Consider the following 13573-nt stretch of genomic DNA (forward strand, 5'->3'; position numbering starts at 1 on the left):
GCGCTCTCCTCCTCGCTCACACGCAGGCAGAAACACTCCCTGCTTACATATATATGTATATATAAATATCCATATTGCATTAAAATATGTCCAGTGCTGCTTCCTTCTACGAAGCAAAGGAAAAGCTTCAACTCGATAACCGGCACATTTCAGTTACACACATCGCAGCTTCTACCTACGGTCACGTGAGCATACAGATGCCAAATAAAAAAAGATATTTACGGAGCAGCAGTGTGATTACGTCACCTCTATCCTACGAAGCTGCTGCTGACGTCTTGCTATATAGACTGCTGCTACCTCTTCTGTACTTCTAGCCATGACTACGTTTCACAGCTTGAGCACGACTAGGCCGGTTAAGCAGGCACTGACGCAGATATTTGGCTGAGAATTGGTTGTTTGCACCACATAAAACAGATCCGACAGGTCGAAGCAAAAAGGTCAAGATGTGAATAGTACAAAAAAAAAAACTCATTGGGAGATTAATAAAACTCATTTGGCGTGCTTGACAGTAGTCCATTTCTACCGTAGAAGAAAACGTAAAGGTCCTCATGGAGTACCACAAAATGACGCGTTTGTGTTGCGTAAAAAGCAGGCTGCACAGTGGTTCAGGCTCTTCGCTGTTCTTGCAGTGTAAGTAAGTGTGTTTATGCTAGGGTCAGATGCATAAATAATGCATAAACCAAACACAATGCATGTGCCCTTCTCTACACATTGGATTTGTATGTATGTTAGAGCAATGTGCTAGTGTGAGCGATATTAAACTAAAACCACACAAACAGAATTTGAGGTAAAATGAAACAAGCAGTCTCATCTGGAGGAGTTGGAAGACCTTGGTAAGAGTTTAATAGAACCATTATTTGCTGCTTTAGCTTCTTGCGGAGGATGACATGTCGGCTCGTGTGCTTTAAAGCCCCACGTGTGCAATACTGTTTCTATTTTCCTTCCGTCGAGGTTCCTTGCTTTGAACTTAGAAAGTGGAGTTGCATAACAGATTTGAATTCAGTCTTTGTTGTGTTCATGGGTTCACAGCCGAGACTAAATACGTTTCCTCCATACTTTGAGACAGAAATGGGGTTAAAGTATGACTGAAGTGCATGAGTGTAAAATTTCAAAATGATTTGGATGTACTGACAGAAGCACATTCTGCAGTGCCTGATAAAGGTATTCATATGCCTTGAACTTCTTCTTTTTTTTTTTTTTTTACATTTTACATTAAAATCAAAAACTTCAGTGCATTTTATTGAATTTTATGCAATAGGTCAACAGAAATTTCTGCTCCATTGTGCGGGGGAAGGAAAATGATAGTCGGTTTATAAAATGTTACAAACAACAAAAACGTTACATGCATTTGTATTCGGCTCTCTATACTCAGACACTCCTAAATCAAATCCAGACCAAGCAGAGTTCACCATGTGCAAATTAATCTAATTAAAAATATTCAATATTAATTCATTTTGCAGCAGGAAGATGATAAAACAGACCAAAACTGAACTTTCGACATGCAAAAACACCGATGTATTGCAGAAAACCAGCACAACCTGAACACACCACTTCAACAGTAAAACATGGTGATGGGTGATTAGGAACTGAACCTGTTAAAAGCTGCTAAAGACTTAAAAATGAAGTGTAGGGTTGAGCAAAGTATGAGAGCTGTATGAAGCTGATATGAGTATTAACCACATTATTCAGATTGTTTATAAAACACTCTTAAAAAGCCATGTATCATTTTCCTTCCCTTTTTAAAGTTATGCACTGCGTTAGCAGCAGAAATCCACCTAAAACACACTGACATTAGCGGTTATGACGTGATCAAATCTGAAAAGGTTCAAGCTGTATGAATACCTCTGCAAGGCACTCTTTATTAATCTGCCAAACAGAATGCATAAACACAGTTTTGCCTTTGTGCTCACGCTCCTTTTAGTCATAAAACCAGAGTTTTATGCATCTGGCCCTAGATGTGCATCTGTGTTAATGCGCAGGTGCAGCATTGCAGTGTTAAACTGTCCTATCGGCTTCCGAGCGCTTCTGCAGAACCTTGTCCTCGTTGACCTGGTCCACTGCCAGCATCTCCAGCTCGGCCTGCGGTGGGGCGAGGGGAGGGGTGCCGTGCGGGATGCGGTGCGCCACGCCCACGTGGGCCCTGTGCTGGCGCTCCCGAGCCGGGCTGTGTCGGGGGCTGGCCGCAGCGCCCAGGGTAGCGATGGGGGAGCGGTCGGAGGCGATGGGAGGGATGACTGCGGGGCGCTCACGCACTACCTGCTGTGCGTCGGGAGACTCCCGGCCCGCCTGCAAGAACGGCGTCGGGTCGGGCATGGCGTCAACCGGCTCTCGCAGGACAACCCGCCTGCCGTCCGGACCCAGGCGATACACCTCCGTTAGCTCCGGGTGAAGAGGCTGGGAAAGGCTCTTCTTCATCCGGCGACGTGGGGTTTCAGGCTGCCTGTCCTTGGCGGGGGGAGGTGTCGGCTTGTAGGAGCTGATGGGACTGACGTTGGGACTCGCTTCGGAGGAACTTCCGGCCAAAAGCTTCTTCTTAGTGGCGTGAAGCTGCGAGGTGAGGTAAGCGATGGTGCTTGCCCTCTGCTCCAGCTCCCCAGACAACACGGCCAGCTTGTGGCTCTTCATCTTAAGCTCCTCCAGGTACTTCTTCTCCCGTTCTTTGATGGTGTTTTCCAGGACGGAAATCATGGCGTTCTTTTGCTCCAGGTCCCGGAGCAGCTCTGTGTTCTCCTCCTCCTTCTTTTTAAGTTGGGCCTCCAGCTCCTCACACCTCCTTTGCAGCTCCCTGCATCGTTCCTCGCTGCTGTCTGAACACACAGTAATGAGGAACATCACAGCTGTTAAATGTGTGATATAAATAAGACATAGACAAGAAGAAGAAGAAGAAAAAAAACACATTAGACTACACACTCAGGTATTCAGCTCAGACAGTCTGTCAGCACAGAGAGACAGCAGGATCCTTTGGAGAATCGTTTGCAGTGGTCAGAGAGCTCCGGTCTCACATTACAGCTTTTATAGGCTCTCATCTCCATCACTGCAGCTCCTACCTGACTCTGCAACACCTCACTGCAGCCGACGGACTGTGCAGCAAATTACAGTCAACTTCTAATGCAAATTCAGTCAATTTTGTGCTTGGCTTATTCCAAGTCTATTTTGCGTAGACTTGCAATTTTTACAAATTATTATAATGTTTTCGCAAAATCTGACCAATCACCTTAAAAAATTTTAACAACCTGTAAGATAAAAGCTGTGATGCAAAAGCGTAACATTTGCCTTTTCTTTCTTTTTTTTTTGTTGCAGAAATCATTTTGTAAAAGCTTTTCTTAAACTGTGTATACAGTCATTGGTAACGCGTGGGAAATGTCCCCCACTTTTCTTGTATTTGTGCCCTCTGTCCCCCGCACTTTTTCAGTCATTACCACTGTTTAATCGGTTGCTATGGCAATGTGATTTTCCTAACCGTCTTTAAATGCATCATGAGTGTGCGCATGATGACGCTGGTTACACCTGTGCATCTAATCATCGAGGGAAGACCAACGCTGAGCTACACGGTCTGTGTCATGTCCAGCAACTAGCCAGAGCCAAAAAACTTTGCAGTTTTCCTCCAAACAAACCGAGGAAGTTGAGTAATGATGCTGCATCCAGATAATGTTAGCTAAATGGTGGTAATCCATGCCAGTATGTCATATGCAGCTTGTTAGCAAGAACACTAATGTCTTTGTTTCCTGTTTTACATCATGGCTAGTTAGTTAATGCCAGGAATAAACCCAAGCCTCTTTAATTTCTGTTCACAAGTTGTGCTCATTGTTTCCATATACTTTGTTGCAGTATGTTGCATGAGCAACATACTGTTTCTGTGTGAAATCTTTATTGTCACACAGAAAGAGCAAAGAGCCAGAGAGGAGACATTAGAGCAGAGGCCAGCTGATGATAAAGAGTTTTCTCAGGTAAGGAGAGATTACATCTTGATTAAAAAAAAGAGAAAGAAATGGAAGGTATGTGCAACAATTTCAACGTTTTTTATCAGACCATGTTATAGCAAAAATAAAGCTTAAAGAAATTGCAACTATGACCACAACTTTTTGAAAAAGGTGCCAAAAATTCTGTGATTTTTAGTGCACAATAATCACAAAAAAACAAAACAAAAACATTATAACATCCTGGAGGGGCTGAAATTACCGTTGTTTATATTCAAATGTTTAGAAACTTGGACCTCACTTCTCATTTCCTGATCTCAGTCTCCCATTTAAAAAATTGAATGGTTGGAAACAAGAGTATCCTATTTCCTTCATGGGGGGCTGGTGCTTGTCAAGCCCAGTTGGCGCAGCTGCAGTGAGCAGGTTGGACGCTGTGCATTAGTGCTACAACAGATAATCTCATTTCCTGCACTCCAATCTAAGAGATGTCCCACACTAACATGATGGTGAGTCAGATTGGAGGCTTTAGCAACGTTGAGCCAACACAGCTCTGTCAAAAAGCCTACATTGTCCCACCGTGACCTCACATAGCACCCTTCATACTCAAGACATCTTTACCAGCAGAGCGTGAATCAGATGAGGATGTGACTTCATGGCATCATGGTTTAGAGGGAAGCGGCAGCTGGGGGAGCTGCATTCAACAGCAGTGAGTCAGACAGACGGAGCAGTGCTTCCTGGGTAAGACTTTGTTACCAGGGAAGAGAGCTGGCAGAGAAAGCTATTTCAGCAGGTGACATTCATTTATAGCTCTCTGTGGTGCAGAGTTTGCTCTGTAGCTGCTGTTGGAAAGTGGAGCACTCCCCTAGATGCCATCATAACATTTTGAAATCGCACATGAATTTATATGACTTTTTTTTTTTTTTACATGAAAGTGACTACTGAATTATTTTGAAACAGAATGTTGTTAATAGCAACTGACATTTTGCTTCAGATTTCACAATCTCCAGTTTTTCGAAAAGCTTTGTTTCACTGAAAACCATCTTAGCTAATCACACTTTCTCTTGGACTATAAGCAGGAATAAGAACAACATACAAACTTTTTTTTTCTGGCCTTCCTGATATGTATGATTAATTGTTCAGAGTTGGAGCAGAGGCAATTAAACTCTCTTTGACATCTTAAATTAGCCATTAGCACAGATGAGTATAGCTAGAATGACTACACTATTCCTTATAAAATCCTTAGCTAAATTTGACACTTCCAATATGTGGAATATCTGGTTTTGGATGCTGTGCAGTTAGAAGGATTTTTGTTTTTACTTGTTTTATTTTTTACTTTCAGAAAAGTTGTGAATGTGTGTAACCGTGGCAATAGGATATTGTTTTTACAACTGGGAGTAGTAGCTCAGCATTTTAAATTGGCATCTCAAATAATGCCTGAACTACGACCCCACGCCCTAAAGGGGTTTAAAGATACAGAGCAGGACCAAAGAGCAGAGAATCTCAGACACAGATTTAAAGAGGAGAGGCAATAGCAAATGAAGTGGATTAGGATGAAATTGTCACTTGATGCATGTCTGACATGAGCTAAAATACAATCCATGATTATGAATTTAATTTCAGTTTTCATCCGTGTTGTTCATTCCTCAACATATTGTAGCTGTCATAACAAAAGCTGATGATTATATTTTTATCTCATGATTTCATATTTTGTTTTCTAAAGAAAAAACATTAGTTGTGTTTTAAAAATCCAGAATGATCAGCGAGTAAAGACATGCATGTTTTTCTTTACAAAGTTAGCTAGAGCAATTTAACAAAAATCCTTAGTGTTCTCATTAAATTTTTTTAGCAATAGTTGCATAATGCAAGGCAATAGTGGCATACCTGATGGATCGGAGCTTCTCACGGTGAGCTCATATGTCAAATCTGTGAAAAAGAAAGATAAGGTTGAAACATGGAACAAAGCACCTGTCTAACAAATTGCTCCTCACCTGTGCATTGCTGCTGTAGTCGACGGATCTCTGCGTGAAGCCCCTTTAGTGTGTTAGCATGGTCCTGCTGCAGAAAAAGCAGGTTTTTCTGAGCACTGTGCAGCTGATTCTCCAGAGTTACATTTGCTGAGGCCATGGCGATATCTGTTTGGATTCCCACCACCTCTGGAACCTTAAACCCACAAAGACAGAAAGTGTCAAGCCGTCCAACACACATAAACTTTGTCAGTTCAGCCTACAAACCACGAGGGCGTCAAGAAGCTCCACAGCATTTTTTTCCCCAGGAGTTACTTCGCCACTTAGTCATCCTTTTGTTTTATGCTAGTAAAACAGTGTGACATCATGCTACGGCAATAAAAATTCAATTTATTTTAGAATGTTTATGTACATCTTTACAAAACTGAAAGAAACTAGAATCTGTGTGACATACTTAGTTTTATCCCAATATTTTGAGGCAATATTGTAATTATGATAAAATGACGGCAAGAACTTTCAAAGAAATGTATCATGATAAATGATAGGATAAATGCTCACCCCTAAGAATCTGTCAGATGAGAGCATCTACTGCAGTGAGACTCCATCCAACAGGCTGAATATCATATCGGCATGCAAAGTGTGAATTTACAACAATATGTTAGCCAACAAATTCTGCAATCCAAGCAGTCTTTTGCGACTTATTTGGATGATGGTCTGTTTGAGATCCATTGTGCAGCCCTACTTGGGAGATCTTTTAACAAACTGAGATTCATGCTCAGCATTAGATGACATATCCCATCCAGTATCTATACCATGACTACCAAAGATACCGAAGCTTCATACACTGATATATACGATGCTCCCACTGGGTGCGGCAGGTCAGCCTGCAGGGAAAAACAGGGGGGGGGGGGGAAAACTCCTCTTCCTTCCTTGTCATGCCCCACCCTCCAGGCCACGAAGAGACATAATCACTCAGTCTCACAATCTCCACCCTCTGAGAGACACCAACATCAGACTAAGAGATAGCAGCACATTGATCCCTGTATACCCCCCACCCCTCCACGCCTTCTCTCTGCATACAGGAACGAGCTTCAATTAGATATCCCAGAGCTTCTCACTCTTACATCACCATCGCACCAACATGATTAATTCATCCTAAGACAACTGACTGAGCGGGCTCCCTCGTTTCAGCAGATGCGCCAACTTTTTCATTTTCATGGGGAAAAGTAAGAGGCGGTGCCAGCACCAAAAACCCAGACTGTTTAGAACAAACGCAGCCAGCGGTGTCTCATAAAGGCTGAGGGGATAATCTATTATTGATGAGTAATGTGAAGTCCTTCCGGTAAACCCTGCGCTGCAAGCATATCTCTCATCCCAGCTCTTTCCTAGAATAGCTCAGAAAGCTTTCCGCTCGCAAAGACATGACCTCAGACAACTTCACTATCAACACGGCTCATGCAACATACTGCAGCATGGCGGATATAAAAAGAGGATTAAGATTAATTTAATCCTTTCAATAAAGTTAATCAAATGTCATGTTTGGGTCTCCTTTGATTTTTGTTTTTTATGCACAAATACAGCCATCTGTATTGTTTTTTTAAACTGAGATGAAGAATGATGAATTATACATGAGCTGCTGCAGCACGAGACATTAGGAAGGAGATACTATCCTAAGCCAACACAAGTCTCCAACTGTAACATTCTCAAATCTAATGCACTGTCTGCACATAAATACAAAGCATAAGAAAATCTAAGTGCTAAGCATGCATTGTTAGTTTGACTTTTACACAGATATCTGCAAAAATATTGAATAAACACTGGCTAAGTAATACTAGTAAGGGGTGTTGCTTCTTTAGGGTGTTGCTTCACAGCATTACTGTCTGCTAGTTGTGATCATAAACATGTCCAAACAACTAATGTTTTTCTTGTGAACGAGGGTAATTGTTGTAGACTTCTTTCAGCCAGCTGACCAGCAGCACACAGTAACAAATTCAAGTTCAAAAATACTTTACTGAGCCCAAAGGGAAAGTAAATGTTGTTGTTATAACTCATATTTATTCACTTTTTAAAGCACTTTTATGCTTTTTCTGGCATCTCAAAAAATGCCTTTAAGAAGCATGAACAATATGCAGGTAGATATTTGCCGATTTGGAACAGTAACTTTGTAAGATCTTGATATAATTTGATACCTGCAGCCTGTGCTGCCTGTGTTAAACAATATTTTCCCAAAAAAGAGAGTCTTAATGACAAACAATACATGAATCACAGCAGCATGAAACATTAGGAAGTAGTTCTTAGTAGCAACTTCCTGTAATCAGGCTCAACAATGCATTATTGTGCATTAGGTTTTTGCACTCTGCCAGATTTCACTGGGAAATATACAGCTTCTCCTGTTCTGATGTATCTGTAATGAGCTTTGTATTTTTGGAAAACCTACAAAGGTTTCTGTTCAAATCTGGTCCAAGGCATAAGCAAACAATTGCCTTGTTCACACTGCAAGATTTTTATGCCAATCAGAAAGCAAGGTGATAAAAACGTGGAGAAGAACTGTCTTTTTGTTTTATTTTCTGTTAAAAATATTTCAGGAGCCATCGCCTTTGCGTTGCCTAGATGGCCATGTTTGTTAGCTCTGAACTCACATTTGATCTCGAGCAGTTTTGTGAGATTTCCCATCTATCTGAATGTTCATGAGTGAATTGTGTTCTTGTGTGGTGTGTTGCTACTGATGTGTGGCTGGACATCACACACTGTAGGATCAAACCTGCTATACCACAATTTTAAAAGTCTTGCAGTGTGAACCAGTAATAAGAAGTTCATTACGACTTCCAGGCCAGCAGGGGGCTATCAATACATCAAATTTATAGATAAGTTTAAAAGAATATTTGATAATAATTCATATGAATTCATTTTAAATTGAAGTAATCATACACACAAATACATTTGCAATATTAAAGTTATTTTAACAATTCCATTTTAATTTGGCTAGTGTGTGCACTGGAGTTAAATTTCATGCAGAATCAACCTGCAACCCAGTTCTATCTATATTCAACCAATCCATTCATCTGTCTGCCCTTCTTTCCTTCCTTCCTGGATTTGGGGTCACAAATCAAATTCTGATTTGGGCCCCATTAAATTTAGGGCCGGCCCTGCTCATGTTCCTAACGCCAGACCATTACAACAGCAGCAATAATAATTTTACAAGAGGAAAGGGTGTCCCCCCTAACGATTACTGCTTGTATCTCTTAAGATGGTATAAATATCTGGCAGGAGGTCGGCAGGCATCCCTGATACTTTAGATTTCAGCACCTGCATTGCGGACAGCACCCTGAATACAATATCTCTGCTGCTCCTGACAGCAACAGCCGGGGGATCGTTGCTTCCCTCAAGCAGTGTCGTAAACTTTCAATAAGCAACAGTCAGGCTATGACATTCACTCCCGTTATCAAATAATGCATCAGAGCTCGACAAAACCTAGCCGTGCTGCTTCATTACCATACAAAGATGTCATCATCGCATTTGGTGGGGTCATCACAAAGGCTGTCCTTGCAGCCAGTGTTGTGTTGTGTTGCGACTCAGGGAGGAGCTGTCCAGTTTAAGAAACTGCAAACAGGCTAGTTACGAGCCAGAAGCAACAAATCTTCCCTTGCAACAATTGCTGTACTCAAAAACGAAGGTGCCGATCATGAACAACGCTTACTGGCTTTCTGGATGTTTCTGAAAATGCGACACCACCCACAAAATAGGGCATAACCCATGGTATTTATTGACGCCTTGCACCATTGCGCATGAATAAATTGACTGAGACAAGAATATTTAAAATACTTCAAGCACTCAGTCTGAACCATAAAATGCGCAAAACAAGCTCATACTGACAGTATTTTGCAGTTTAATCGTCACGTTTTAATTACTGCAATAATTTCTCTGTTGGAGCAGGTGAATTATTAAGCTACTACGCCTTTATTGATGTAGCCTAGCTAGAAAGCTAAGGACGCCGAAACCGGCAGCCCAACGTTAACGGCAAATATTAATGTCGGCTTACCTTTCAGCTAAAAATACGTGGCCGTCAAGAAGCTGCTAAAGCGCAATGAATAGTGGTCGAACGGGCTAGCCGCACCGGCTAAGCGCACTCCACCTTGCAGGTCATGTCGGCGATGCTGCCAGCGGCTCGCCTCGGTCGGCTGTGTTCCTGTCAGATCTCCCTGAGCTACTAGACAAAATAAAGCGATGCACCATGGGAAGCCAGAGGAAATACTGACAACATACTCAACATTTACACTCTATTTTTATCTTCCAGTTTGTAATATTCATTACAAATACATTCATGAATTTTCAAAGACGTATATTAGAAAGGGGGGGAAAAAACAGCGATTACTAACCTTAAATAATATAAACTGCGCAAGTAGCGGATGCCCTTAGTATGCGACCGTTTTGCGTTGATAAGCGTCATCACCATGGCAACGGAGTCCTTTCAATGCTCTTTACAGATGTATTTACGCCACCCAGCGATACTGTTGTAACGTTGCAATGCAGTGATAACGTTTTTATCACTGCATGGCAGGTGAATACCATCCTGTATTCACCTGCAGGCGTCAGGTGAATACAGGATGGTAAAGGTAAAAAGATGTGAACGGATATAAGGCTGGGAAAGCTGTTAGGCAGCTGGTGGACAGCAGAGGGCGGCATTACTCTTCAATGGTAGTCTGAGGAACTGTTTTGTTTTTTCTTCACTCCTATTTCTCTTTCTCCACATTCACGCTGCATACTCTTCTGAGAGGAATGAAAAGTAGGTGGTTCTAGAGTTCTGAAAATTGCACTATGAAGAGCCTTGTTTAAAACCAATTTGAATGTTTAGAAAACAAAACAACAAATCCATCATTTATTTGCCTAAGAACAAGAAACAGATACCACGATATTAATTAATATTCAACAACATATTCATGGATACTTTGTTTATGCTTATTTTAAATCTTATTCCACTTGAAGCTGAAACAAACTGCAAAAAAAAAAAAATCCTTATGAATGATTCCACATCTACTATTGGCTGGACTCCAATGGGTTATACAAGTAAAGTGAAAGAAAGGGTGAAAGAAAGCTCACATCAAAATACTTGGGATCACATTACACTACCATGCTATCTATCTCTCAGAGTCAAAATTAGAGAAATGAATGAATGTGGAAAATGACACAGACGCATACCACAACTCTGTCTTATCTTTTAAATCATCTCAGCCCTTTTCTCTCAAAGCTTCACTGAGTTCCTGAGTCTGGGGTATGTAAAGGTGGAAAAACAGAGGCCCTTTCATCGCTGCCCCAGAATATTACTATGAATTATTTCTGGCCATACAAAATCCACGGGAAGCGGCTACTGTGTAAAACGATACAAACCAAAAACAAAAAGATTACATTTCCCGTCCAACCTCAGAGTGAACCTCACATCTCCAAATATAAACAATCTAAGTAAGTGGAATTATTGTCCCCATCCAGAAATGTTATTTTTCAAAACAGACTTTAATCTCTTTCTGTCTTTGTCCTGTTTGCAGTAGGGATTAAATTCTCCTGATTACTTTACTTTTAGCATTTCTGGCACACTTCCCAGCTCCCGGTGAGTTAAGAAGTAAGAAAATTATCCTCACACAAGAAGAAATCCCCATAAGAAACTCTTTTCCTCCAAATGATTTTCTTTTTATACAGACAGTTCCCTCCATTTATCACAACATGCAGTGAAATATCACATTGAGAGGAACTAAACAAATAAAAAATGAGCTCCTGCCAGTCTATGGTTTTATAGCCACTGTTTTCTTGATCTGTGCCTAAAGGGGATCAGATCAGGTTAAAATGAAGCCGAGGAATCTCCAGATTACATCCACCAACCAAAACTTATCTTCCAGCAGAGGTTTGCTGTAAGATTGGCTTTACCCATAAGTATGTCTCAATCGAGCCTAGAGCTTGTCCAAGTTTGAAATTCATCTTTTATGCAGAAACCAAAGAAATGCTTTCTCTCGAACACAGGCATAAACTCAGAAATACGTGATGCCATGCAGATGGCGGCGAGGGCTTTGGACATGAGCCTAAAATGTCTCTCTGATGGAAAACCAGTAAGAGCAAGCAGTTAGGGTTTCTTTTTATTTTATTTTATTTTATTTTATTTGCAACTTCTTGGCAATTGTCACACTCACTGAGATCAAAAGTGAATTTATGTCATTTTTTAAAATGTGTCTCATCGGTATAGTTACTGGATTTCACACAGAACTTTTTACAGAGGCACAAATGAAATGTGGGCACATCACAGCCCGTCCCATAGGGCACTTATTTTTCGTTTTTTTTACTCGGTCGAGCTGCCAGCACAAACACTTCTCAGGTTGTAACAGTTTTACAGTTTTTATATTGAGATTGGCAAAGCCAGTGCCTCTACAGCTCTGAATACCCAATTTAATTTTCCAACACCCTTAATTTTATTAGTGTCTGCCTATAGAAATACAGTCATCAATGTATCATTGACAGTAACATGGAGCGGCAGGGTTAAGGTTTCTGCTGCTGTGAAATGACTGAGGTTGCATGGTATAAACCTGAATATGTAACGTGGCTTTAGTGTGTATCGGTTGTGGATATTGAGATACGTTTAAAATATTGTCCTGCTGTGAAGGTGAGCTTCACTTTTAGCTTTTTCCATGAACTTTTCGAAATGCGTTTTAAAGTGCATTTATTGTTTAAATGCTTGCCAGCTTCAGCATAGAAAAGCTCTCAGAGTCTCAGCGTTGTAAATCCACCTCCAGGCAAAACAGAGCACCAGAAATGCTCTTATTGTCAAATTCTGGATACATTTCTCACTTGACACAGCTTAAAAATCTGCAACAAATGTTCATCAAGCCATTTAATGTACAAAATTATTAAGCAACAGAAGATATTACATAAAATCCAAGCCAATCTTGGAAGAAAACCTGCAGAAAAGTAAATATCCATTCAGGGATAAAATGTAATGGTTTAGATCAAAGCATAATCATTTAGTAAAATGGTCCAGTTAAAAACCCACATTTGGCAAGACTTGAAAAGTGTTGTTCATATCCCGTCTTCATCCGTTCTGACTGAGCTTGAGATGTTTATGCCAGCAAAAAAGAAAAGAAAAATTGGGATGCATTTCAATCTACACTAAGTCAAATCTGACACAAACTCACCGTTTAACATTTTCAGCTTTAACTGCAGCAAAAGGTACTGTAGTTGTATAGAACATGAAGATAAATGCATGCCACAACATTCAGGTAAAGAAGTTTTGCAAAAAAAAATCTTTTACTTCATTTAATGCAACGATCTGTGTTGACCGGTCATAAAAAAAAATAAAATAAAAATCCCAATAAAATACACAGAACTATATGAATGTAACATGACAACATACGGAAACATTTACCCTAATGCTTACAAATACTTATTATGAATAGCTTTGCAAGATATTGATTGATGGCTCATTAAATTTAAAATAATTCATTCTTTTTTATAAGCTACTAGTAGCAGGACTTCAAACCCCATAAATCAGGTGAAAAATAAAATGATAAAATTAATGGAGTGGGCGGGAAGGCCCTTTGATTAAATAGCAATACATTTCTCTGACACAACTTTATGCCAAAACTATATAAACTATAGGAAATTTACAAGCTGAGAAAGCAAAGAGAGGAAATTAGAGCCAGCATGTTACATGTT

The 13573-nt window shown here is 40.5% G+C and overlaps 1 protein-coding gene across 2 annotated transcripts; it reads right to left on the reverse strand.

The window, feature by feature from the left end:
* Window positions 1-807: 807 nt before the first annotated feature.
* ccdc92 (coiled-coil domain containing 92) lies at window positions 808-10465 on the reverse strand. Of its 2 annotated transcripts, none has more exons than XM_008417501.2 (5): window positions 10258-10465; window positions 9921-10085; window positions 5906-6077; window positions 5799-5840; window positions 808-2807 (listed from the first exon to the last, which is right to left on the reverse strand). In XM_008417501.2, the coding sequence occupies exons 3-5, from the start codon at window positions 6039-6041 to the stop codon at window positions 1996-1998; spliced, it is 990 nt and encodes a 329-aa protein (XP_008415723.1). In that variant the 5' UTR covers window positions 6042-6077; window positions 9921-10085; window positions 10258-10465; the 3' UTR covers window positions 808-1995. The 2 variants fall into 2 exon arrangements, with proteins under 2 accessions (XP_008415723.1, XP_008415724.1); XM_008417502.2 differs by having other exon boundaries at window positions 9921-10088.
* Between the last annotated feature and the right edge of the window lie 3108 nt (window positions 10466-13573).

Source organism: Poecilia reticulata, linkage group LG9, assembly GCF_000633615.1.
Source record: "Poecilia reticulata strain Guanapo linkage group LG9, Guppy_female_1.0+MT, whole genome shotgun sequence".
In the NCBI taxonomy this organism is placed as follows: domain Eukaryota; kingdom Metazoa; phylum Chordata; class Actinopteri; order Cyprinodontiformes; family Poeciliidae; genus Poecilia; species Poecilia reticulata.